The sequence below is a fragment of the Eretmochelys imbricata genome, chromosome 10 (assembly GCF_965152235.1).
Source record: "Eretmochelys imbricata isolate rEreImb1 chromosome 10, rEreImb1.hap1, whole genome shotgun sequence".
In the NCBI taxonomy this organism is placed as follows: domain Eukaryota; kingdom Metazoa; phylum Chordata; order Testudines; family Cheloniidae; genus Eretmochelys; species Eretmochelys imbricata.
This window is the reverse complement of record NC_135581.1, coordinates 52,657,348-52,683,521: the sequence shown is the minus strand read 5'-3', so window position 1 is coordinate 52,683,521 and position 26,174 is coordinate 52,657,348. Positions and strand designations below refer to the sequence as shown.

The following is a 26,174-nucleotide window of genomic DNA, read 5'->3' as shown; positions in this document are numbered from 1 at the left end:
AAACTGAAAATATAGGTTTACTTATTATAGCACCAAAATTACAGCATTTTTCACAGTTACCAGTTCCCTATAGGCTCAATATTTCCTTACCCTTAACAAGACTCAGTTTGAAATTTCCAAAACATATGTTCATATACCAACATCCACAGCTAAAACATACTTGATAACAAACACACTGTCATTGTACAGCTGCATCAAGATCTATATTTTTGCTATTGTTTGAGGTAAGGCATATATTGTATATCAGATAATCAACTTCACATTTCTAGTGGACATTACTAAATAAGCAACTGGAGAGTAAACACGCAGGATTACATCTCTTACTTTAAGTTTCACAGAAATTATTGTTTTTAAAAGCATGAAAATTACATCAGTTAATTAAAATGTTGAGGTGTACCACTTGTGAAGTCAGTCATAGAATAAGGTTTCTCCGACTTCCACAGTATTGTCTAAGACCCCGAAACTTTTAATTATTTTTGTACACATACAATACCTTTCTCTGCTGATTTTTGCAGAGCTTCTTCAATTCTTGATAGCTCTTTTTGCTTATTATCCTGCAAGTATTTTTCTTCCTTCTCCACATCGTATTTAATACCTAGAAGACAAAAATTAGGTTAGATTTCATGTTTAATTCAACATACAACTGCACAAATTAAATAAAAGCATAATATAAATTAATATAATTAATTATATAATATAAATGAATTAAAGCCTAATTAATATTTAGTATCTAATAACCAAGGGCTTGTCTACACAAACATTTAGGTCACAGCAAGCCAGGGCACGAATCTACCCTACACTAGCCTGTCATGGACTAACTGTTAACACGCTTTGACCTTGTCCTCTTTGAAACAGGACTAGATGTGTGTGTAGACAAGCCATAAGTGTTATACAGGGAGCTTACAAATTTCACAGGTGTTACTTGAGCTAGCTGTCAAAGTAAGATGGCCACATTATAGGTTCCCTCAAGGACTCTTACAAGGCTGGGCCTTTAGACCCTTTTTGACCTGTCTATAGTTGTGGACCTTTTAAATAAATATGGTGCACAAGTGTTATAATAACTGAAATTCTTCATGACCAAATTTATCTGTTTTGCAAAATGTTCTGAAAAGAGAATTACCACCATCACCACCAAATTATTCATTTCAGGTCTTACCAAGGAACTTGGCAGAATTAGATTTTTTTAATATAATTTTGATGGATATCAAATTTCTTTAGGCATTTTTTAGATTTCTATCATTATAAATTTTCAAAGTTGCACAAAATTATGGGTTTTAAACATTTTTTCTATTTTTATCTATTTAAATTTTCACAGTTGAGGGAAATTATGAAGGGGCATTAGACAATTATGTTGAGATTCAAAAAATTGAAACTTAAACCACAAATTGTCAATATCACATGTCAAACAATACTAAATAAATATGCTTAAATCAAACTAAGAATTTCTCAAGCAGCATTTTTCTTATTTCGCCTACTTATAAATTTCAGTTATCACTGATGAATATGCTTTTTCATCAGCTTGTGAGTATAGAGAAATCACCGTTTTTCAACATTTATGATAAAAATCTAATCATTCCAAACTTATTTATGGCATTTTGAAGCGCAACAAACAAGACAACATAATTCATCTTCTGTGAATCCTTCTTTCAATGGCTCACAGGTCTTACACTATGCAACATAGCTGGAGGACTTCACAAGGTCCACAAGTCCTTCTCGATACTCTGACTTAAGATCCACTCAGAAGCCTGCAGAATTGGCAACTCATATGAATATCTCAGATACAAGATCCATGTGCCATCAAACACAGCTATTTCTATGTCTTTTGACTTCTTCATGCACCAGACCCACTAAATCATGGAGCTTCTAAAGTTCTATGAGAAAAGTAAGGATAATGGAACTGACAAACTTATTAATCTTACAAGTTGCACCTGGTAGGTTTATGAAATCAATGAGACAGTTCTGATTTAAGAGAATTAAAACTTTTCCATTGAAGTGCAGCTGGTAAAAAATTAGACAGTGCAGGTTATAAATTCTATTAAACCAGCATTTTCGGATCTAGGAATTACTGATTTTCCTGTCAAGATGAGAACTTTTAAGTTTCATAAGACCACTAATGTAGATAAGGTTCATGGAAATTAACCATGTCCTCAGAGAAAAAAGGCAAGATCAAGAAGCATATCATTTTCAATGGTTAGAAGTTAGACAAGATTTCCTGTAAAAGAATAAATTCACAGCCCTTGTCTACATTAGAACTTACTTCAGTATAACTTATTTTGCTCGGGGTATGAATAATCCACGCCTCTGAGAAATGTAAGTTATACTGACCTAAGCGCCAGTATAGACAGAGCTTCTCCCGCGGACATAGCTACTGCCTCTCGTGGAAGATGGAATAATTAAGCCGACGGGAGAGCTCTCTCCCGTCAGATTAGAATGTCTTCACCAGAAGCACTTCAACAGTGTAGCTGCACCGCTGTAGTGTTTCTAGTGCAGATGTAGCCTAAGTCTAATAAACTAGTCCATTCTGGAAAAAACCTACAGAAGACAGAATAAGCAAGTTTAAGAGGGTTTATGGTTCACAAGTTGACAAAGGATAGGGAAGCAAATGTAGGGACAAGATAGTCTGTAAAAGCATCAAGTTTCTTCACTTGCCAATATTTGGCTAAAAATAAAAGTATTCTAATAATGTTTCTCTCTGGAAACAATGTGTAAGTGAGTAATTTACATTAGTTAACAGTTCCATTTTGTACTCATCCATATAGCATCATCTGATAGTAGTAGTTTTACTCCTCTTGCACCATGAATTATTCTATTTCACTATGATTTGATGACATTACTTACTTGCTCCAGGAACAATGAGCAGATATAAGCCTTCTAGTGTTGCAACCACTGCCTCACCATACAGATTTTTCCAAGGAATCTTCAGAGTAAGTTTATCTAAACAGACCAAAATACAATTCACATTCAGCTTCTTCTGCTACAAAGCAAAAAACTGAATAAGCCTAGAGCTTAAATTTAGTTTGCGCTAAATTTCAAACACTGAAAAATATTGCTGATACTGTAAGATAAAGCAGGTCTTTAGCAGATGTTCACTTTTGGTTACCTCAGTGGCACATGAGCATTTCTAGTTTTGGTAACTTCTGAGAAGTACATCACTTCACTTTTCCAGAGCCCCCAATGCCTCAAGCTATATAAGCAGTGGCAATCACTAAAAAAGGACTAAAATTGGGGCGGGTGGGGAGTTACTCAGAAATAGACAATGCTGTAATACCTTGGGCCTGGGAACAATTTTTAAAAGCAATTTAAGTGATAAGAACATATGAAAAAATAAATGTAACATTAAAGATCTGTGTTCAGGTTCAAACATCTCCATATCAGAGGTCTGGACCATTACCAAAGCATATATTTCTGCAATGGGTTCTATATTGCAGCACAGTGATTACTACCAGGAATAATGTACCTAATGTATATGAAAAGAAAACGTTTTCAAATTCAGCTTGTCCACACCAGATCTCAGGTTTGACCCCACATATCTGCTAGCAAGATCCCTACTGACAGGTTTTTCAGGAATGACATGTCGGTATGCTAGAACAGGATTTTATTGTCATTCAGGAAAGATTTCAACACTTGCTATGGAATCAATGTTAAGACATCCACACAGCAAGTCAGTCATGGAAATCAAGCACTCAAAGATCCGTTTAAGGGAACTCTAAGGAAAAGGAAAATTGAGAGCAAGACAGTTTAGCATTAAGACTTACACTTTAACTTCCTCTTCAGAGTGAAAGCTTAGGTTAACCCAGCTTGTGTAGTAAGAAGTGTTTACTTACCTATTTGCCCAACCTTAACTTTAAAAGGCACATCCAGTTCACTCTGTAGGGAGAAAAGTAATAGTATACCCATTAAATTTCAGAGCTATCATCTACTTTTAAGATCAGCTCATTCTGCTGTAGAAGCCAGGGTATCCTAGCAATCTTAGGACTGATTTTCAAGTTATTTTTCTTTGACAAGGAAATTTGCCTTATGCAAAAATATTCCTTCAGTCTGAGACAATGGCGTAACAGTGGTAATTGTGAAATTACAAATTAGGAAATTAGTGTGACAAACTCAAAATAAACTTCCATCAAGTACTGTAGATTATCATAGTTAAAATGAGGTTCATAAAACTTAAGACCAAGCTAATTAGTTACAACTAAGTTAAACCTGTAACTAAGAACATGTGGCAAAGAGAGGTTAAAAATCAGATATTTTCCCAACAGACAGATCTTTAGGGCACAAAAAAAGGTAGAACCTAAATTACTTGTTATGTGCGTGTGTGTATCTATATACACACCCCTCAGTATGACTTGCAACATATGAAGTTATTAGCATAACCTTTTTTTCTTTACAGATAAATAATGCTCTCAGCAAATGCCAACAGAGCTAAAGTCACTCTAAAAAAAAAAAAATCACTTTTCTATACAAAGGTTAAAGATAGCCATCAAATCCAAGAAGTAAGTTTCTGCCAAAAAGGTGAACTTGCTCTAGTGTAATCCGAATAGTTTAGACAAAACATACACATGAAAACACTTAAAACGTGCTTTAAGTTAAGTATTTGCTTAAATCCCATTTACTTCTGAATCTTAGCATGCCCTTTCCTAAACAGAGATGCTTTCTTGAACTGAAGCCTCAGTGAAGAGAAGAATCTCCACACACAATGTGGAAGTTGGTAAGTGGCAAATCTCAAATATATTAGTTGATTAAAATCAGAGTTGACAGGAACCAGGATTTAGTCTTTCTGAAAGATCAGAAACTGAATGAGCAACCTCTATACACTAAAGCCCTAATCATAAAACTGATTCGGGGGGCAGATCCCTGTACCCATGTGGGTCAGCTTAAGATGATCTAAAGAAGTCATTTAAGTTCTAAATAAATGTATTTTATAAAAAGTTAAAAAATAAGTTTATAGTGAAATTTTCTTCTGTAAAGTTGACACTGCATAGCTTAGAAAATAATTAGACTGACAGGAACCTGGTTATAAAATAGTCTCTATTACTGAAAATGGGGTATTAAATAACTTATTGGATAAATCTGTGATACCCACAACCTTCACTATTCACTCACAAGCTCAACTATTCACACAAGAAAAAATAGCACTATTGGCTTATATTTTGTGGTATTTAAAAGGAAGAAAAATATTTTCCTCAGCTTTCCAGTAGTTAGGGCACTAACCTAGGCTTTGCAAGACCCAGGTTCAGGTCCCTGCTCTACCACAGGCTTCCTGCTCAACCTTGGACAAGTCATTTAGGTGGCAGTCTGTTCCTTAGTGCCCCATCAGTAAAATGGGGAGAAAAGCACTTCCTTACCTCATAGGGATGTTGTACGATAAATACATCATGAAGCGTTTTGATATCTACTGATGAAAATCACTAAATAAGAGCTAGGTGTAATAATATTAATATAGCAAAGACAAGTTCAACACAAAACTCCCTGCCAATTATCAAGGACTGAGCAGACCCATAAAGCCATACAACGAAGATATACTACCGTTCACTCAGGACAGTTTATTAACCACAGTCAAGAACCTAAGCTACAAAGTAGACAGTGAAACAAATACCAACACCACTTAATAGAGGGACCAAATGCGTCTAAGATTTAATCATACTCATTCAAATTCATTTTAACTAAACCAAAATATAACTTCTTCTAGTCTACATTAAAAGAAAGATTTGCCAGCTTTGGAGCATGTCTTAACTGACATGGGGTTTCTCTCACTTCCCAATTAGTTTCTGAAACTCCTTACTACTCTGATGCTTTTTTAATGAATCCTATCAATTACTAGATTCAGGAGCCTGGGGAGTATTCTCAATCTCAAAGATTAAATACAAGCAATCAAACTCATCTCTCCCAAGGAGACAGATGTTAGCCACCTCTCCCCACTGACTGGGAGACAGATGCTAGAGCCTGGCTCCCTTTACAATTTGGTAAGCAAAAAAACTCCCCAAAGAAGTAGCTCCACCCCCAGTCAAGAAACAAAGTATCTGGTTTAAAACTTACCAACTTGTATTTGGTGTAAACAAAAGCAAGATGTTAATTGTTTCTTACTGAAATCACTATGGGTCCAAAATTAAGATAATAGGCTTTTAGAGAGATGAGTTTTAAATGAGAAAAAACCCTCAATTTCTTGAATAGATAAAAAACAAGATAGCATGGAAAACTAAATATCAGTGTAAATAAACAGCCGTGAACAAAATCCCTGTTTTGATTATTGCAAAAGAAGAGTCAATAACATTTTAAAATTGACCACTGACAGAAAGCTATTGCAACTCATTCTTACTTCATCTGTTTAAAAAGCAATCAAAAGGTCTGGAATATTTTAATTCCTTCATGTTATATATGCATATTAATACTGAGATTCACTGTGTACTTGAAGTCCCATAAGAAAATGTGTGTACCTCCTATACACTGTGCTTTTAAAGTTTATCCCTCTCTCCTGAGTGGCCATTCCTTCCTAAGAAAGCTGCATATTATAAGTCATCTGTTCAGAAAGCTCAATTTAAAGCTTTTCCATCAGCTTTATTTTTTATAAAAAAATCTTATTTTTAATGTATGAAAAGGAGCATGAGTGAATAAAGTTAATTATACACATCACTCATTATTTTCTCACCACACAGGAAGCTATCATCCCATGTTTGGTATTGTGTTTGTGCTAGCAGTGTTCCACTTTCCTATTGTAATGCCACTGTTAGTCTCCTCTTCCCACTCTCTTTTTTCTTATGACTATTTAAATTTCAAATAGTTACATTTGAAACTATAATTAAAAGGGACAAGCTTTGAAATACCTGTTTCACTGATCTACAGTCCTATAATTGAACATGCAGTTCAAACCTAACCTGCATTTCCAATACCTACCTTTTGAAACCTTTCATTTACTATTGCTCCGATCCACCATGAAGCCTAAAGGTACTGTACTCATACTACCAACTTGAGTAAAGTAGTGCTCACTTTTAGTTCTCTCTAAACTGTCTTACTTCTCTTTCAGCCCTTATTCTGTTACTAATTACATGACAACACATCTTGCCTTGGGAACACTTTTGTTAGTCCTTGAACTGTAAAGCAGAAGTTCTGCAGAAGTACACTAAAGAAGAACCCACAACAGTTAGCATAAGGGCTCTATTACACATAGGATCTGTTGAATCTCTTAAGTGGAATGGAGTATCTGCTCTCTTCTGAGACAAGGTAGAACAGCACTTTGTAGTACTGGTAATTTTGTTACATGAAATGACCAACCTAAAGTATGACAGAAACCAAATGCTAAGCAATTATGTTAAATCTAATTCAAGTATTAAATCTATAACAGATCAGTTCCACACAGATTACATTAATATTGGAGAATGTTCCACTATTACCCTACTGCATACAAAATCAAATATATTCATTAAACACCATCCATTTCTTACAATACAGATTGCCACAGGCAGGCCCAAGTACTGTCTATTGGGCTCATATTTCAAGTAGTACTAGTCAAGGGAGCATTAGGTAGCGGTTACAGGCAGAGCAGAAGGCCAACAGGACTAAAACAGATGCTATTTTTCAAATAGCAGTTTTGATGTGGTCCTTGAATTGAAACTCTTAGAATTTATCAATTTGAATACATATTAAAGATCCCAAAGTAGGTAGCTGATTAAGAGTAATAATTTCCAAACACACCATAAGTAACATTTTCTTACAGACAAAAAAACATTTAAATGTTTAACAAAACATTTTTTATTTTTATGTATTGGACTGACATTTCTAGCAGTAACAGAGCACTACAGCAAGATAGCTTCCTTCAGCTAGGAAAAAAATGATTCCGGTGTTATTTTCCTAAATACAATAAAACCTATGGCTACAGAAATTTCCAAAGAGCAATAACATGCTTTATTAGTGTTACATTTCAGTTACTACAATTTTTCCTAGGCCTCTATATCAAATCCAATAGTGAAAAGCTGCCCACCTGCAAAGGCACAAGCTAAACTGACCAGCCCAGGTGCTTCAGCGACACATGCAACACCTACTTAAGTGGCCAGTCCCCATTCATGCCAGAAGAGAAAAGCTAGTTATTCTGTTAGAGTGATACAGAAAGTATCTGAAGTATTTTCTCAATACTGTGTAGGTTATTATCTTTAGCAGAACTTTGCTAGAGGCATATTATAGATCCTGCAGTGGGATTCACTCCGTAGTACATAAATATCTGCAAGTAAAACTGGTCTGAGTATTTGCTCAGTTATAGAAATTGTTTGGAGTCAGTACAGGCACAAGGACCCACCCTTGCAGATCCACATGCAGGAGAAAAGCCTGGGTTTTAACTATTCAAAATGTAATGACTGTAGAAGTCAAAATAAAGTAGTTCATTATATTCATTTGTTATGGAACGGGAGTAAGAATTTACATCAAGATGGTAAGAGTAGTCTACATGTGCAATTTGTTTTAAATCATCTTCAAAAAACGTATGTCAATACCATTCATGTGAAGGGCAGAGATGCTGGAGGGTGAGACTGAAATCTTGTTTTTCTTATCCTTTCAAGCTTCTATGTATTACTGTTGCACCAGAACTCAAATATGAATAATAAAGATTATAAAAATCAAATTCCTAAGTCATTAGTTTATACGATACGGCTTGGTCATTGCAACCCATAAAAAAAGCATCCTAAAAAGCAACTGATTATATTAAGATACTTACCAGCGCATTCTCTTTTATCTGCAAGTTATCTAGTGCCACGTTACCTACAAAGCAGAAGATTAAAACTATCAATACTCCTGTAAATAAGCAGGACTACAGTATTATTTAACAAAATAGGAAGAGGCATTTTTTCTGAGATTAGGGGGAGAGGGACATCAATAACTCTGATATCACTGGAGAAATTAAGTATTGCAAAAGGTATATATGTGACAGGGTTTGTGTGTGTGTGTGTGAGTTACTATCTTTGTTTTAAAAGATAACATAGTAAGAGAAAAATATTAGGTTTTTTTCAGTTTACTTTCTTCATTTGACAGCACTGAGTATGTCAGTTGCACTAAATCGTCTACATAGTCTCTCGATGTCCCTTATTTTACTGGGTCTTTTAACAATAGGAAAAGAAACACATTTAACAAAAATATATGAATTGTAAAAAAATCACAAAATTTGCCTGGGCATCCTGGGATGATTAGTTCCTGTAACTATTGTAAACTTATTCAAAAATTTGCTAGATTTCACACTTGTTGCTACTCATACTCCATTTGCCTTAGGCATCAGAATTGAAGTATCATTCCCAAATGAGAGTTGGAGGCTCAAAGGATTACATAATAATGATGGAAACATACATAACCAGCTTCCCTGTACTGTATTTACATGCATGGCTTACAACAAACATGCCTTTAGCAATCAGTAAGTTTGCAGGCATACAGCTCTTACCACTGCAACAAGGGGGGAAAAGTGTGCAGTTAAGCAAAAAAAAAAAAAAGGGGGAGGGGGAATTGTTCCTTTTACGTTTCTAAGACTTTTTTTAAGTATTAAACTCCTTACAGCAGGAGTTTCATCCATTTTATTGGCCCAATAAAGCACCACTCATAGCATAAGCACAGAAATAAACACAGAGGATAAGTTATGTGATGCTGGTAAGCCAAGTGCCAGCTCTGGCCAAGGCATACGAATCAGATGAGAACTGACAACTCACAGCTGGAAGCCAGGCAAATTCACTTGTGTATTAGTATAGATCAAAGTGACTATTAAGTATATAGGAATGTATGTGGTGTTTAACTTCATGAAAACTAATGGGATGCTGCAAGCATTATTTTCACTTATCTGTATCCTGATAGAATGTAATAGCAAACATTTACATTGGATACACCCCTATAACTAAATAGCTCATCAAACCAGAAAGCCTTGTGTAATGCAACTAACGGTCTCTAACAAGAAGATGTTAAATCCTGTTCATTAAACACAAATGATCCATTGCATGAGATCAAGGACCAAAGATTTTAAGCGCATTCCTTTCCCCTCCCTCCGCACAGTGAAGAAGAGACCTGCGTGAGAACTGCTTTTGTTAGCTTGGTTTCTTTGAGAAGCTGTAAATACGGCCACAAGGAAAAACTTCATCTCTGGACTGCTTGGATTCTAAACTGGCAGAACAACCCAATGAGAAGATGAAGATCCCCAAAGTTACTTTGAATAGCCCTAATGTCTTTTGGGAAACTTGCAGTTTAATAAAACTCTGCTACCTTTTGGAATTATAGAGAATGCCTCACTCGTATGTATATTTGTACCTCCTTTAACCTCTCAATAACTCTCATTCCCTTTTCTTAGCTAATAAACCTAAGTTAGTTTACTATAATATTGGCTACCAGCATTGTGAGAGAGCTAGTATGCAAATTGACCTGGGTAAGTGACTGGTCTCTTGGGACTGGGTGTAATTTGGAATATTTGATATTTCTGGTGTACGTGACCATTTATCACATAGTCTATCTTGCCTGGGCAGCAGGACAGACTGGATTGTCTAAGGGGACTATCTGTGACTCCATTATAAAAGATTATTGTAATACTTTAGGAGTTACTGGCTTGGTGAAGTCTAATCAGAGACCATACTACCAGTTTGAAGTGTCTGCCCTGAGGCAGGCACTCACCGTCATAAGCCACACTAGAAAGAGTGACAAGTTATTTCAGACATTATTACGGTAAGGTTTTAAAATGTTCAATTCCCCTACTACCAAGTTAATGTCCACAGCACTGTCCCCCAAATATATCAGGTGCTGCTCAGCAGCTCAGACCTCCTCCATCTCCCAGCCATTGCAACACCCTGCATATGTACAACCAACTTTCTTCTGCCAACACAACATAGTTCCTCTAATGCTCCCCAGACTAGCTGATTTAAAGAAATACTTGTTTTGCTTGCTGGCTTAATGATCTCATTGTCCCTCCTCTCAGTCAGCTTCTTGCTTCAGACCAGACCAGCCCAACAGAGCAAACAACTCACTGCAAAAGGTACCACCCTAAACCAGAATTTGCTTTGTAGGGTTTGTTTGTTTTTTGGGTTTTTTTCGGGGAGGCTTCCAGTATCGACCACTGTGTGTCTCACCTGCAATGTTAATTTCCTCTAGCAGCTGGGGCCGACGGGGGGAGAATGATTCTGAATTCCTCTCTAGACCCTGCACCCCTACCCAGCTCCCACCCGCGGGGAGGACATGCCAAAACCAGGCATCCCAAAACTTATCCTCCCCTCTCACCCCTTCCCCCCATTTGCAAACACCGAGCTCCAGGGCCTGGCTGCCCGGGCTTGGCGGAGCGGGGGACACCTGGGGCGCTGACTGCACCTCACCCCAGTAACTCGACACCCCGGTGACAGAGCAGAACCCCTGCCTCGGGCGCTGTCCAGCGCGAAGGGAGGCAGCCCGGCCACAGGCCCAGCCCGTGAGGCGGCCGCGCTGGGGGAGGGGCCCGTCCAGACAGGGAGGGGGTTTAACGGTCGGAGCCCGTGCAGACAGCGCTGGGGGCAGCATCCCACGTCGGGGTGAGGGCTAACTGCAGACCGCTCCCCGGCCGGAGCCGGGGCAGGGGGGCGCTCACAGGCCCCGCCCCGCGCTTACCCCCCCAGATGCCCAGCTTGAGCTGAGACTTGTTGAGGTTCTCCACGTAGTCGCCCAGGAAGCGGTTGAGCAAGTCCGCCACCACCGACTCCAGCACCATGGCGGCGGGCACGGGAGCACCCTCGGGGTCAGCCGGAAGGTGGGGGCACGAGACGGAAGCCTGGCGCGCACCTAGCAGCGCCCTGCTGTCATGTGACTGGCGGGGAGAGGGGGCGGGTCCTCGCCGCAGCCCGCGCGTGACGACGTCGTGGAATCGGCTGTCAGCCCTCGGCCGCCCTGTCACGCACAGCGTCGCGAGGCCTCGCGCGAGCCTGGCCGGTCCGCAAGGGGTGGGGATCCCCTCTCCTGCCAGCCCCCGCCTGCACGGCCCCTCCCGCCCGACAACCAGAACGGGGCCCCCGTGGCCCCGCACCCATCCCAGCGCAGCCTCGGTATTGCGCACGGCCGGGGATCCGGGGTAATGGGCCGCCCCCGCCGGGGAAGGACGGGGTCTCCTGCCCTGACGCTGGGCGGAGCGCGGCCCCCACATCTCGCTCCCCCGGACAGGTAGGTTTGTGGGAGCTTGGAGCGGAGGAAAGGCTACCGCAGGGCGAGGCGTGTTCAGAGCGTGGGGCCCCTCATCCTGAGCTCGCAGAGAGAGGACAGAGCCATCCCACGCCCCGCTCCAAGGGCGAGCTCTTTGGGGTGTCCATGTACGAAGGCAGCCTGTCAGTTTCAGCAGCTAAGCTCATCACTTGCTGGTTGTCCTGGTATTGTTTGTGTCAAGTCAGTGGGGTCAGATTTCTGTAAACAAAGTCCCTTCGGCAAAGACAGAGGGTGGTCACTTCACTGGCTGCCTGCCCCCTCTAATGCAGATTAACGGATGGCACATTTCAAGGGGGTAAAGGACAAATGTATGACTAATAGGCGTCAAAACATATTTCAGACACACCATCTCACAGTACTTCATTTATGATTCCCGATCACAGGGCATCACACTCTATAGGGCTCTGCATAGTTACTTCTTAGATTGAACCAAATGAACCCAACCCATGAGCCCTGATTAGGCACCAAATAAGGAACATTCCTTAAAATGGACAAATGGGCACCATATATAGGGTCCATCTACAAACACAGAAAAATTCTTATGACCCTATAGCAGCTTTTGTGGAAAATAATGGGAATTCATCTTCCACCATGAAATCTCATCCCATTTTAACTGAAGATTGCAGGGACACAGAATGGCAGATTTTATGACTGCAGGTGGCACACCTACTCCTTGTTCATATAATAGTTCAGCCACGAGCCCTGATGTACCTGCACTTTAGGTACTCCAAACTCAGCACTCTGTCATATCCTTTTATTGTTTATATTACATTAACTCCCTGTATGTGTTCAGGCATACAGAAGGAAACCAACCCTGCCCCAAAGCACTAACAGTCTTGAAAACCATTAAGGATGGGAGAAAGATACAATATACCGAGCAAGTGGTCAGGGTGAAGATTGGTCAGGCCCTATTACTTGCATTTGATTTTTTTTTTAAATATATACATCTCCTCAGTTAACCTCTATTCATCATTATTAGTTGGCTTACTTGTAAACTTAAAGGTAGGTATGAGAGATTTGTAGGTGAGGGAGAGTTATGAATGAACGTGAGCCTTACAAAGCAGCTCAGGGTGGATTTTGTGTGTGTGTGTAATTTGCTAAATTTAAAAAAAAAAAAAAAACACCTGATAAAACTAATTCCATCACATACAGTTATATTGACATCCATATGGTTCATCAACAGGGTTGGAAGCTGTAGATCCATCACACGAACTATTGACACTTGAGCTAATGGAGTAACTAACAGCCGTGGAAGGCCATCATTCTCTGCATGAACCATCACTAGAGAAGGATGACACGTCTCCATTGAGTTTCACAGATATTTGCTGACAGCAGAGGAATGTGAGACACTGGAATACTGGGTTCAGTTCCAGGCTCTGGAGAGGAGCATGCTCTAGTTGGCACACTCTTTTCTCTACTGTTGCCCACAAGTGTGACCTCTTTTGCCCAGTCCCTTTGAACCTGTCCCAGTCTTCCTTATCCCAGTCTTCCCTGTCTCCAGGGGCTTCTTGCTCCTCTTCCAACCCCATTTCCCAGCAAGTTCTAGTCTCCCGCAATGGTCCTCCCCAGCCCTCCTGTTTTACACACAGACCCTCCCTCTCCTTGTCTAGCCAGTTCCTATTGCCCTCATCCCCACAACTCCTCCTTCTCTTCCTGCACTGTCTCTTCTCCTACAAGTGCTCAGGCAACCCTGTTCCATGCCCTTCAGCTGCTTTCCCAATCTGAGTTGTTCAGCCCCTGTTTCACTCCCACCTCCCACTCTTTTTATCCAGGCAGTTCCATTTTTTGTGCCCCTCTCTCCTTGTCCCATCTACCCCACCTTCAACCCAATACTAACTCTTGTCCCCTCTCTCCTTCAGCTGAGGTAGCTTCCTCCTCCACACCATCTGAATGTCCATAAGGGGAAGAGGAACTGAGAGCATTGGAGAAACAGTCCAGCAGTTGTCAGATCCTGTATCCATCTTATTGCAGCCAGAAGCAGCAATTTCAAATAAAGTCCTCGTCACTGGTTGCAACCCTGGTTTGGAGTGTGCTCAGTGCAGACAAACTGTTCTGAGAATTTTAGCAGTCAAACTTCAATAACTCACTACTGAGCCTGTTCAAACAGACATTTAGAAGGTTTATAACTTGGCCAGATCTTCACAAGGAGTGCCAAAGACACATCCCTGAAACCAGGGCAAGCCCCCATCTGAATTTCAAGTCTTTGTTCCAAATCTTGGAGAAGCTGGAGCTTCCAAAAATAAATAAATAAAGCAAAAACTTGCAACCTATTCATTAAGAGGTGTATAACAACGTGTTTTTCCCTAATTTCATTCCTGGAAACTGCTGATCTGTTTTGGTTTGTTTATTTTTGCTGAAACTCAGAAACATTTCAGCCTAAAGCAGACATACCATATGGGTACTTTGAGCATGAACAGTTTAAATCTGGCAAAATTATAAGCAATTTGAAAACTTAGTGTTGGACAACCTTAAGAAGCTTCAGTACCTGCTCCACCTATAGAATATACATAAGAGTAATATGAAAGCATAAATGGAACGGCAGTTACTGTCTACATGTATTAAGTGGCCCCTTCAGTCTCAGAAGTGGGTATGCCAGCAGGAGAAAGGAAAAAACAATGGTCCTTTCAAAGAGTACATGCCCCTTGCTGTGGGCATTCAGCGCCCTTGTTGTCTTCAAAAGAGGGCTCTTGGTTGATTTGCTACACTCTTGTGTTTCACCAAAGCATATTGGCTCCACAGCACTTAATAGAAGGGTTTATAATCCCACCCCTTGTCCTGGAGCACAGTTCTTCGAGTGTTTGCTCATATCGATTCCAATTAGTTGTGTATGTGCGCACCGCATGCACAGTCGCCAGAAGGGTTTTCCCCTAGCAGCACCTGTCAAGTCGGCTGTGGAGCCCCCTGGAGTCGCACCTTCATAGTGCAGAACTCAGGGCCTCTGGTTTCTGGAGGAACTGCTGCTTCACATCAATGTTGGGGAGCACAGGGCATTCCGTCTGGCATTTGAGACCTTTTGGCCTCTCCTGGAGGGCAAATGCATATCAGTCCTGACAGAAAAATACAACAGTGATGTTTTTTATCAACAGACTGGGAGGAGCATGCTCCTCTCCCCTATGTCAGGAAGTCCTCAAGCTCTGGGAGTTCTGCATAGCACACTCAATACTCATGGAAGCATCCTATCTCCCCAGGTCTCAGAACGAGCTAGCAGACCACCTCAGCAGGTCTTTTCATAATCACGAGTGGTCTCTTCACCTGGACGTAATAAGCAATATCTTCCAATGCTGGGAAGTTCCCCAGAACGATCTGTTTGCCACAGAGGGCAACAGGAAGTGCCTGCAATTCTGCTTCTTCCTGAACCACAGCCCGGGCTCATTGGCAGACGTGTTTCTTCTTCCATGGAAGGACTACCTCTTCTACACGTTCCCTCTGATTCTGCTAGTTCACAAGGTCCTTCTCAAGATCCGGAGCGACAGAATCTCGGTGATCCTGGTGGCACCAGCCTGGCCATGTCAGCATTGGTACACCATGCTACTGCAGCTTTCAGTGGATACTCCAATTACTCTGCTGTTAGTTCCAGACCTCATCACTCAACATCACAGTTGTCTCCAACATCCTAATCTCAAATCTCAGCACCTGATGGCTTGGAAGTTGCATGGTTAAACCTGCTAGAGCTCATATGCTCAGACCCCGTTAGGGAGGTCCTTTTGGGTAGCAGAAAACCATTCACCAGAGCTACTTACCTGGCCAAATGGAAAAGATTAGCAATTCGGTGCTTGCAGAGCCATATCCCTCCAACGTAATCGTTGGTTCCCTTTATCTTGGACTACCTGCTAAAGTTGAAACAGCAGGGCTTGTCTCACTCCTCGATGAAGGTTCACCTGGCCGCCATCTCACGTTTTCACCCAGGAGAACATGGCCTCTCTATCTTCACTAATCATATGGTGCGACGGTTCCTCAAAGGGTTGGACAGGCTGTATCCTCAAATCCAACAGCCCACCCCAGCTTGGGACCTTAACCTGGTACTCTTGAGGCTGATGGGGCCCCTGTTCAAGCCCCCCCAAAAAAGTAAGGTTTTATTTATTATATCACTTTTGTTACCTCCCAAGTTTCCCAACATTTTATCAATGCTTCTGAAGTTTCACATACTCTTATAGATTTTTTTTGAGGGGGGCAGTAGTGATGCTGTCAAAAGGAGTAAAGAAATTTTATCAAGCTACGTTGGGAAACAATATGCTACACACCCTCATAGTAATAGTAAGATATTTCTGCATAGCCTGTGTGTTAGGATACTTTAGACTCAGCTTTTGCACAGCCCACTGGTAGGTATCAGATTCAGTAATACTAGTTATTTTTCCTCTGGGTATTATCCTCCATTCTCCTCTCCCTCTACTACACTTCTGTCAATTTATTTGATTTTTTTTTTTTTTTTTTGAAACATGCAGAGTTATTGAGTGTGGGGGAATTGTGAGGTTGTGTAAGACTCACAGCAGCATGAGTCTGGGAAAGTATGAATGTAAATGCAATGCTTATCTGCTACGCCCACATACACTTGATATAATGGCTTATACTCTCAGCAGTACTCCTAACTGCAAAGCTTCCTTTCATATACCCATGATTAGCTATGTGGTACAAATCTTGCCTTAGTTCCTTGAGTCTTTATTTGGACACAAGCACAGAACCACTGTCATATTTAAAAAGATTATTCAGATAGTGACTTCATATGCTGAAGGCATTATTTTATGCGATCTGAGAACAGTACAAAATATTTTCCCATTGTGTCCTAAATAAACTTTTCATCAAAGGCCGCAACAGAAAGTAGAAAGTATTACTCCTTAAAAAAGCATGATGCTTGTGCTTAATTAAGTAGATTATTGAATCCATCTTTTAAAAATTCAGATTAGTTAAGTTAATTGATGTTAAGAAAGAGATAAAAGGGCAGTGAGTGAGCTATATATGATCAAGAAACAAACATTATTTGAAAGATTTACAACAAAATTGTTTCTACAATACATTTAATATGTTACTGAATCATAATTAAGGCCATTCTTAATTCACAATATTGCAGAAATTGTGGCTTCCACCGCAATTTTGACAGTCGCAGCCACGGCCGCTGCTCTCAGCCCTGGGTGGCCACTCTCAGCCCTGGGTGGCCAACAGTCAGAGTCCCCACTCTCAGCCCCAGGCTGCCAACAGCAGAAAAATCACAGAAAAGTAATTAACCTTATTACCTCAAATAATAAGGTCCATTATTACTTTTCCACAATTTTCCATGGCTTGTCCACAACTCAGTCACAATTTTTTGACAATCATCCCGTGATTTAAATAAGGCCTTAATCATAATCATATGTTTTTTATATATCTAGAAGCTATGATGCAGCTCTCATAGGCACAATATCAGAGTTGTGCAAAGGGCAGATGTTAAACTGGTAGCAGTTTCCAGAGTTACTGTTCCAGTGTTGCAAAGGCATAGAATGGTTAGATTAATATGAAGGGATGCATTGGAAAGCAAGTCCTCATGTCTCATTTCACTTGGAGTTGCTACGTCCTCCCTTACGTGCAAAAAGGGCATGGTTCTGTCCATCCACACTGCTTTTGAGATAGCTAGCTCCACCAGGAGGCTGTGACTATCAGAAATGTTTCAACTTGGGAAACAAGCACCAAGACTTTAGCTGTCACATGTAATTTATCACACTGGATAAAGGGGAAAGTACCATACCTCTTTCTCTCAACCTCATATGTCCAGGACAAGTCAACATCTGGTTAATTTACAAATACATAAGCAGTCAACAAGTCAACAGTGGTTAATTTACAAATACTTAAGCAGATGACAGCCATCTTTCATCTTGACCTATATATGTTCCTTTTACAGCCACTAGACAGAGCATATATTGACTCCTGCTATGTGACAGGAATAAATGAAGTCTATTTTCTAAACCATGTCTTTTGCACGAGACCTTTCCTTATATGTTCGTGTAGCTTCTAAAAGTGTACCAGGTCAAAATATATGAATAGCCCCTGGTGGCATGTGACCTGTTAGAGATGAGTAAGAGGTGACCATCCCAATTCCAGATTTTTCTGCAAGTCAGTAGTATTGTTGGCAAACTAGAGGGTAAAGTACTGCTACATGTGACATATCCACAGATACTGAGACCAGTAGTCCACTCCAGAGTGATCATTGGGACTAAAACCAATTATGCCAAGTCATTCCAGAATTTTAAGAGTACTGTGATCCATGGAGGAACAGCACTTGGAAAGCCACACATTCTCTTTACAAGAAGCCTGTTCTCAGAAAAGACAAATGAGTATTAGCAATATGTTGTGTTGCAGCACAAAGGTGAATACCAGGGGCCAAGATCTGGCCCTGTAGCCTTAATTATAACATCATCTGATACTATTGTGATGAGGAATTTACACCACAGGTTTATCAGTAGATTGTTGGCATAAAAATGTCCAAACTATTTATTAGGGTCTGAGGAATGTTTCAAAGGAGGGTTGTTTGGTTGCTTTGTTTGTTTTGTTTTAGTTAGTTGGTTAAAAGCTTTATTTAAAATCTCAAAAGACAACTAAGATTAAGATGAGGGGGGAAACCCATACATTTCAGGTGTGTCATGCCACAAAATTGCTGTATGACTCCACAGTACAGCACCCCTGGAAGATAATGCTGTTGTTGGCTGGTGAACAATGCCTGTGCTGTTGTTGATTTCTAATTGAAATAGTATTCTGCCCCAATAATTGGGAACAATATGGTAGGGAGAGATGGGGCATTAAGGAAGGACATTGAAGTCACAATGAGATGTAATCTTATTTCCTTCTTTACTCCTAGAATCTTGGACAAGACTGACTTGGAAGGTTGAGTCACTGTTCTAGAAACTGGCCAAGGAAAAACAAATGACCGTGTCAGAGCTGCAGAGCCACTTGGCATTGCTGCAGCAGAGAGAGATATGAAGCTTAAATTAGATGGCACAGAAAACAGATCAGGGAAAAAGAATGTTAGTGTGACGGGTTTGGTCACAGAGACCCCCTTGGAACTGTCACCTGACATGCTGGAATTACCTTTGAGCCCGTTTTCCCTGCCACCTTGGGACTCCAGAACTCTGCCTTGTTGAGCCAAACACAGTAGCCTGCTGCAACACAGACCCATAGAATAATAAAATCTCAGGGTTAGAAGGGACCTCAGGAGGTCATCTAGTCCAACCCCCTGCTCAAAGCAGGACCAATCCCCAATTTTTGCCCCAGATCCCAAATGGCCCCCTCAAGGATTGAACTCACAACCCTGGGTTTAGCAGGCCAATGCTCAAACCACTGAGCTATCCCTCCCACGTCTGGTCCACCCCCCCCCCAAAGCTGCAGACTTTAACCAAAACCTGCTCAGCACGCAGACAACCAGTTCCCAATGGGATCCAAACCCCAAATAAATCCGTTTTACTCTGTATAAAGCTTATACAGGGTAAACTCATAAATTGTCTGCCCTCTATAACACTGATAGAGAGATATGCACAGCAGTTTGCTCCCCCAGGTATTAATCACTTACTCCGGGTTCATTAATAAACAAAAGTGATTTTATTAAGAATAAAAAGTAGGATTTAAGTGGTTTCAAGTAGTAACAAACAGAACAAAGTAAGTCATCAAGCAAAATAAAGCAAAAACACACAAGTCTAAGTCTAATACATTGAGAAACTGATTACAGGTTGTGACAAAGTTCCTGCTCTACCTTGGTGGGTCTTGTGCTTATTGGCGGATTTGCTCGCCTTGGAGCTTCACGGCAGCCCTCAGCTTGGCCGCTTTTCTGAATTCACAGTCCAGGTCGACTCCTCCTGTGTCTGACCAGGAGTTGGGAGGATTTGGGGAGAACCCGGGCCCGCCCTCTACTCCGGGTTCCAGCCCAGGGCCCTATGGAATGCAGCTGTCTAGAGTGCCTCCTGGAACAGCTGTGCAACAGCTACAACTCCCTTGGCTACTTCCCCCTGGCCTCCTCCCAACACCTTCTTTATTCTCACCATAGGACCTTCCTCCTGGTGTCCGATAATGCTTGTACACCTCAGTCCTCCAACAATCCGCGTTCTCACTCTCAGCTCCTAGTGCCTCTTGCTTGCAGCTCCTCACACACACACCACAAACTGAAGTGAGCTCCTTTTTAAAACCCAGGTGTCCTGATTAGCCTGCCTTAATTGATTCTAGCAGCTTCTTGATTGGCTGCAGGTGTTCTAATCAGCCTGTCTTAATTGTCTCCAGAAGGTTCCTGATTGTTCTGGAACCTTCTCTGTTACCTTACCCAGGGAAAAGGGACCTACTGAGCCTGGGGCTAATATATCTGCCTTCTATTATTTTCCTGTAGCCATCTGGCCCGACCCTGTCACAAGGTGAAATCTCACCCTCCAAGATGTTCCAATAAGCTTCTTTCACAGACTCGACTCCTTCCTAGTCTGGGCCCAATCCTTTCCTCTGGTACAGTCCTTGTTAGTTTCAGCAGACATCTTAGGTGGAAACTAGGGGTTTTCTCATGACTGGCAGCAACCTTTGTTCTGTTTGGCACAAGGTGGGAATCTTTTGTCTCTCTGGGTCCCCATCCTTCCTTCTAAAAGGAAAAGCATCAGATTTAAGATGGATTCCAGTATCAGGTAACATGTTCACATGTCCTGTGAGACCCCAGCCTGCATTCTTCCAGGGCTGGCCTGCATGCACCCAGAAAGGTTTACAAGTAAACAGACCATTTACAACCAATTGTCCTAGTCAATGGGAGCCATCAAGCTTCCAAACCACCATTAATGGCCCACACTTTGCATACTTACAGTAGGACCTCAGAGTTATACTTCATATTCCTAGTTTCAGATACAAGAATGATACATTCATACAAATAGGATGAACAGACTCAGTAGATTATAAGCTTTGTAATGATACCTTACAAGAGACTTTTTACATAAAGCATATTTCAGTTACAGTATATTCACACTCATAAGCATATTTCTATAAAACATTATGGAGTGCATTGCCCATTAGAATTGAAAGGTTGCCTGAAAAAGCTGAAAGAGACAATCCAGTATTGTATGTCAGAACTTTAATTGCAGAGTTCTTAAATCTGAGATTTTTGGAAGAAGTGAAAGTGAACAGAACACATAGGGGTGTTATTCCCTCCACTGGGGCCGCATATCAGACCAAGAGATCTGATTGTGAAATTTCTTCATTAAGAGCAAAAAATATTGAAGTATGGGTAAAAAGCAGAGAGCATCCAGCACTTATACTGAAAAACCACAAACTGCATTTTTTTTCAGGCTTTCCTGGAAAGGGGCTGGGGAAAATTACAGCAGTACTCAGGAGGGCAGAAATCCACTACAAATGGGAATTCCCTTTTAAACTCTCATTCAGCTTCCAAAATTGGTATCATATAGTAAGACTTTAAACAAGGAAAAATATATTCTAGTCGCTTGGGATAGAAATCCAAATCTCAGATATACAGATGGATACTCCAGAGGTAGAAACTAATTATAAGCTGCTGAAAAAATATCTTGGCAGATGAGGAAATCCATGAAGAGGAGGGTGGGGGAGGGGCGGGGAAACAAACTCTGAAGAATGTACTGGCGGTGGCAGAAGTGAAGCTGAGCAAGAGGGATTCCTAATATCTGAGGAGTAACCTAACAATTAACTAGAAGGGACTTATTCAGAATCATCAGGAACCAATAGTTGAACATTAACTATGTAAATGTTGTAAAGGATTGGAGCCTATCTTATAGCACCCTCCTCCTACCAGACCAGGTTTTGCTCTTGCTGAGACAGTTCATTTCCTGGGGTAGTTCTGTCTCAGCTCTCTCACAGAATCCAGGAAAGCAGTTTCCAGCAGAGTTAGTTGTTTTTTTTATATGAAGTCTTTTTAACAAATCAAACCTTCACAGACTCTTCCCTCAAAAGTCCATGCAGGCCAAGTAATCTCTTCTCCTAGTCTGTCCCTCACACCAGTAACTTCAGCAACCCAAAAATTCCTGGCTCTTGCCTCTGAGCCTCAGTAATAAAGGACTTGACATGATCGTGGACCAATTCAACATCTTCATTTCTGTGGTGTAGAGCATACTGATTTCTTTTCTAGCAGCTGGCCAGATTACCATTCTGTACATTAAAATGGGTTGAATTACAGTTTTATATATGCTACCTTTTAACTGTATTGGCATCTTTTTGTCACAAAGAACTGGGGTTAGCTCCCAACATTTGCACCAAGCAGCTTTTGTATGATGCCATCATCAGCCACCATTGATCCTAGGTATCTAAATTCTTTCACTCTTCTAAGCTCTCTGCCTTTTTTATCCTTTGTGATGAGTCTTCCTCCCGCAAGTACCATAGGTTTGGTCTTAATAATGTTCCTTCTAAGTCCCGTCTGCTCAAAACTATGTTGCCACGGTTCAAAGTTGACTTGCTGCTCTCAGTCTTCCACACAGACCATTAAATCGTCAGCAAATAGTGTGTTCCAAGTCAGCCCTCCCTTATCACATCCATGACAACCACAAACAAAAAGGGACCCCGATGCAGGCCAACAATTGCTTGAAATTCTCTACTGTAGCCGTATTAGTTTTGACTGTGGTAGTCGTTACATCATGCCAGACCTCCAGGAATAGCTGCCAAATAGTGCCAATTTTGAAGTGATTGGTCAGCTGGAAAGGGATTCAAATCATGAGCCAAGTGACTTGGAAGTTCCAAATCCATATATAGATGTCCTTCTGCTAGTAGAAAGTCACTAAGGAACATACTCAATAGTTGCATGCTCATCAAAGTAATTGACAGTGTAAGCTGAATGCCTATGCAAAATGAAATGCTGATTTAAGTCCAGTACCTGCCCCTCTGTAGTGGTGATCCGGATCAGCCAGAACTTCTGTTAATAAGGGGGTGCTTCAGGTCCAAACGGAGAAAAGACATTAATAAAACCCTTATTAACTATTTCATGCTGTAACAGTCTTGGGTTTTGTATCAAGTTGTTGCTGGCTTACTCCCATTGTACCCACCATAAAAAATATTTTTAACCTTTTATTTAACTAAGAAGGAAAATAGCACATCTGAAACAAAGAATTGAATAAGTAACATTTTCCCTTAATTCCCTTCCCTTTAACGATATAAGAAGCTTTGATGGTACTGAATGTTCTTTTGGCAAAAACAGAAGAAATTCAAGACCATCTTAACTAATTTTCTCTTTGTTGATGAAGAGAAGCTCAATCCTATTCCCTTTAAGGCAAAACAAGACATACACAGGTGCAACAACAGAAAATACAGCTTCTGTCTTACGTTTTTTACTCACAGACTTGCTACGGAGAAACAGAGGCAGCACGCACCATTTTATCAGACACTCTGAAAACTGGGAAACCTACCTGCACAGGGCTGTTGAAGACACTGCTTTTAGCTTCCTCTCTGCTCACAGGCTTACAGCAGTGTTGCAGAGGGGAAAATGTCTTGGCTGGTTATGCCAGATTCTTATTCGACAAAAGACAGCAAAAGGACATTAAGAAAGAGGAGAAATAAGGTGACAGAAGAAAATAAGGGAGAGAATGATAGGAGTAACCAAAGGCTCTCAACCCAACAGTTGTTCAGATTATAGCCAAGGTGTGAGAATCTGCAAGTCTGGAACTTGGATCTGCTGGCACCTGGGCAGCTGCTGTGTCCACGGCACCACCACTGGAGGGCCCATGGATGTCCTGACTGGCAGAGCCTGATTGGCCCAGGCACACTATTTAAGGCCTAAGGAAAACATCTGGAGACCATCTATGCAACTAGGCAGATCCCTGGCTTGCTGCTGCAAAGAGACCCTGCTGTGCATTCCTGATCCCTTGCCTCATTCTTGATCCCAGTTCCTGGTCCTCATCCCTGCTTCTGATGTTTCACCTTGCCTCTCTTCCACTAACTCTACTTCATCTTAGAGACTAACCAATTTATTTGAGCATAAGCTTTCGTGAGCTACAGCTCAAGTGACAGCTCAAGCTGTAGCTCACGAAAGTTTATGCTCAAGTAAATTGGTTAGTCTCTAAGGTGCCACAAGTACTCCTTTTCTTTTTGCGAATACAGACTAACACGGCTGTTACTCTGAAATCTACTTCATCTGACTCACTTAGCTCCATTGCAGTTCATCAACATCAACTCCATCATGATCCTACAGCATGACTCCAGGACAGATTGCTGCTTCTGTCCTTGACCCTCTTGACTGAACTCTCAGTCCCTTGCCCTCAGGCTCTGGCTTTGACCCCTGCCCCCCATAATTGGGGTCCTGACACTAAATAAGTGGGATGGTGACATCTTCTGGTTCCTTCTCAGTGGCCCTCATCTGGTTAGGGCAATTAAAGATCAGAAAAACAAAGGCTCAATGGTGTCACGGTAGATTGCAGGTTCCCAAGATAGACTGGGGGAGGCAGCCCTGGTAGTAAACCTCATTACTTCCAGTTCATCCATGTCACTGATCCCTTCTTTCGGCGTCCCGATAATATCCAAATATGAAGATATCAAGATAATATCCAAAAGAAGGAAGCAAACATCCCATTAAAATTAACTAATCAAACCATATTTCAATTATTTCAACTATAAACATCTCCTACTTCTAGAATCTTTCATCTCACTGTTATGCCAACCTACGATTTATTATAAGCCTTGAAGATCTGTATCACAGTTCTTTAACAAGTCATTTTGTACCAATATTTCTGTTTCCAATGCTGCATATTTTATAAACAATTTAATACTGTGAAATGAGTTGTACATTTTTTTTTACCTCAGACAGTGATACAGGCCTTTGCACAGTGGTGCTTGCCCATGACTGATGCACCCACATATTGACTTATTGGGGCAGGAAAGGGACAAATGGAATACTGAAATGCTTGTTTCCAAGATAGGTCGGCCTCTGTACACAGAGACAACTCATTCTTGCCTTTAAATCTGTGCTTTTACTTCCCAGGATTTTGGCAATAATTCTGGGCACGATATGATTTCCAAGATTTTGGAAAGGGCTCTTCCACTGCTCCATCTGTGATTGTCAAAAGAAAACAAGTAATCAGAAGAGACCATCTTGCCAGCTGTTCCGCAGCAGTGCAGTTAAAGTAGGAATCTTACTACTCATTAGTGTTCTCAACTGGAGATGGGCTCAAAGCAGAACTCTAGGCCTTACCACCAACAGCTATTGGGCAATTCATATCTGGAGCTCAACTTTGTGACTGAAGCCCTTCTGGCTTAGAAATCAGAGGATATTCTGATGAGCTGATTTCCTATGAACACTCTCTTCTGTGAAGCATCAATGCATGCTGGATCCAGGCTGGCTACTGATCACAACGTGTTCATGTGGAATACTGGATTCATCCCTTGAGAGTCATCAGGGAACATTTTTACAGTTGCACTGCTGAGAATGTCACCCACACTGTGTTGATAACTAGGACAGAGTATTGAAAGTGAACAGAAAGAGAAAATAGGGAGGGACTTAAAAGAGCCTTTTAAGGGCATTCACGTGGATAGAATAATTATAATGTTGTCCAATGGAGAATGTGAAATGGGCAATTAGAGATCTAAGCAGCAAAACACTTGGAGCATAGAGGCTTAAATCCTTTGAGAAGGATTAACAGGAACATTATATCTTGTGGTTGATCTTGTTAAACGTGACTGCTAAACAGAGCAAATCCAGAACTGATGAAAGGCCTTTTGATTTAGCTACTTGAAAGATCATCAAATACTTTCAATTATGCCGCTTCAGTAGAACAGACAATTCTAAACCCTCTTTGAAAAGGGTGTTTCAAAAACATGATCCTGAGATATGGCACAATCTGAACCATGGTGACATGCTCCAGGTGTTTGGGGTATGAATTAACATAATAGAGTCAATTGGAAATTAGTCAGTATATGAGAACAAAGTGATTTTGATAGTTCAGGGATAACCTAGCCTGTAAAAACAGATAGAAAATCCTCAGAAGCTGGTGAAGAATTAATAATGACTGTTATGAGTCCCGATATGAAGGAGCAAGTCACAGAGAAAGTCTAAGAAGATAGAATCAGAGACGACTGTGTTG

At 41.0% G+C, this 26,174-nt stretch overlaps 2 protein-coding genes across 7 annotated transcripts in view; one reads left to right on the top strand and one right to left on the bottom strand.

Moving 5' to 3' along the window:
* Positions 1-11,690, bottom strand: part of VPS13C (vacuolar protein sorting 13 homolog C) — a 195,735-nt gene extending 184,045 nt beyond the window's left edge. Inside the window, exons 1-5 of the mRNA XM_077828389.1 lie at positions 11,578-11,690; positions 8,696-8,739; positions 3,825-3,867; positions 2,839-2,934; positions 494-595 (exon numbers count right to left, since the gene is read on the bottom strand). Of these exons, the coding sequence (XP_077684515.1) occupies positions 494-595; positions 2,839-2,934; positions 3,825-3,867; positions 8,696-8,739; positions 11,578-11,677 (385 nt within the window). The 5' untranslated portion in view covers positions 11,678-11,690. The remainder of the gene's footprint in view (positions 1-493; positions 596-2,838; positions 2,935-3,824; positions 3,868-8,695; positions 8,740-11,577) is intronic.
* Positions 11,691-11,807: 117 nt separating this feature from the next.
* LOC144270761 (C2 calcium-dependent domain-containing protein 4C-like) overlaps positions 11,808-26,174 on the top strand; it is a 30,832-nt gene continuing 16,465 nt past the window's right edge. For all 6 annotated transcript variants that reach the window (XR_013347241.1, XM_077827444.1, XM_077827443.1 and 3 more), the window contains exons 1-2: positions 11,808-12,123; positions 13,346-16,227. The gene's annotated coding sequence lies outside the window, so the exon portion shown is untranslated. The remainder of the gene's footprint in view (positions 12,124-13,345; positions 16,228-26,174) is intronic.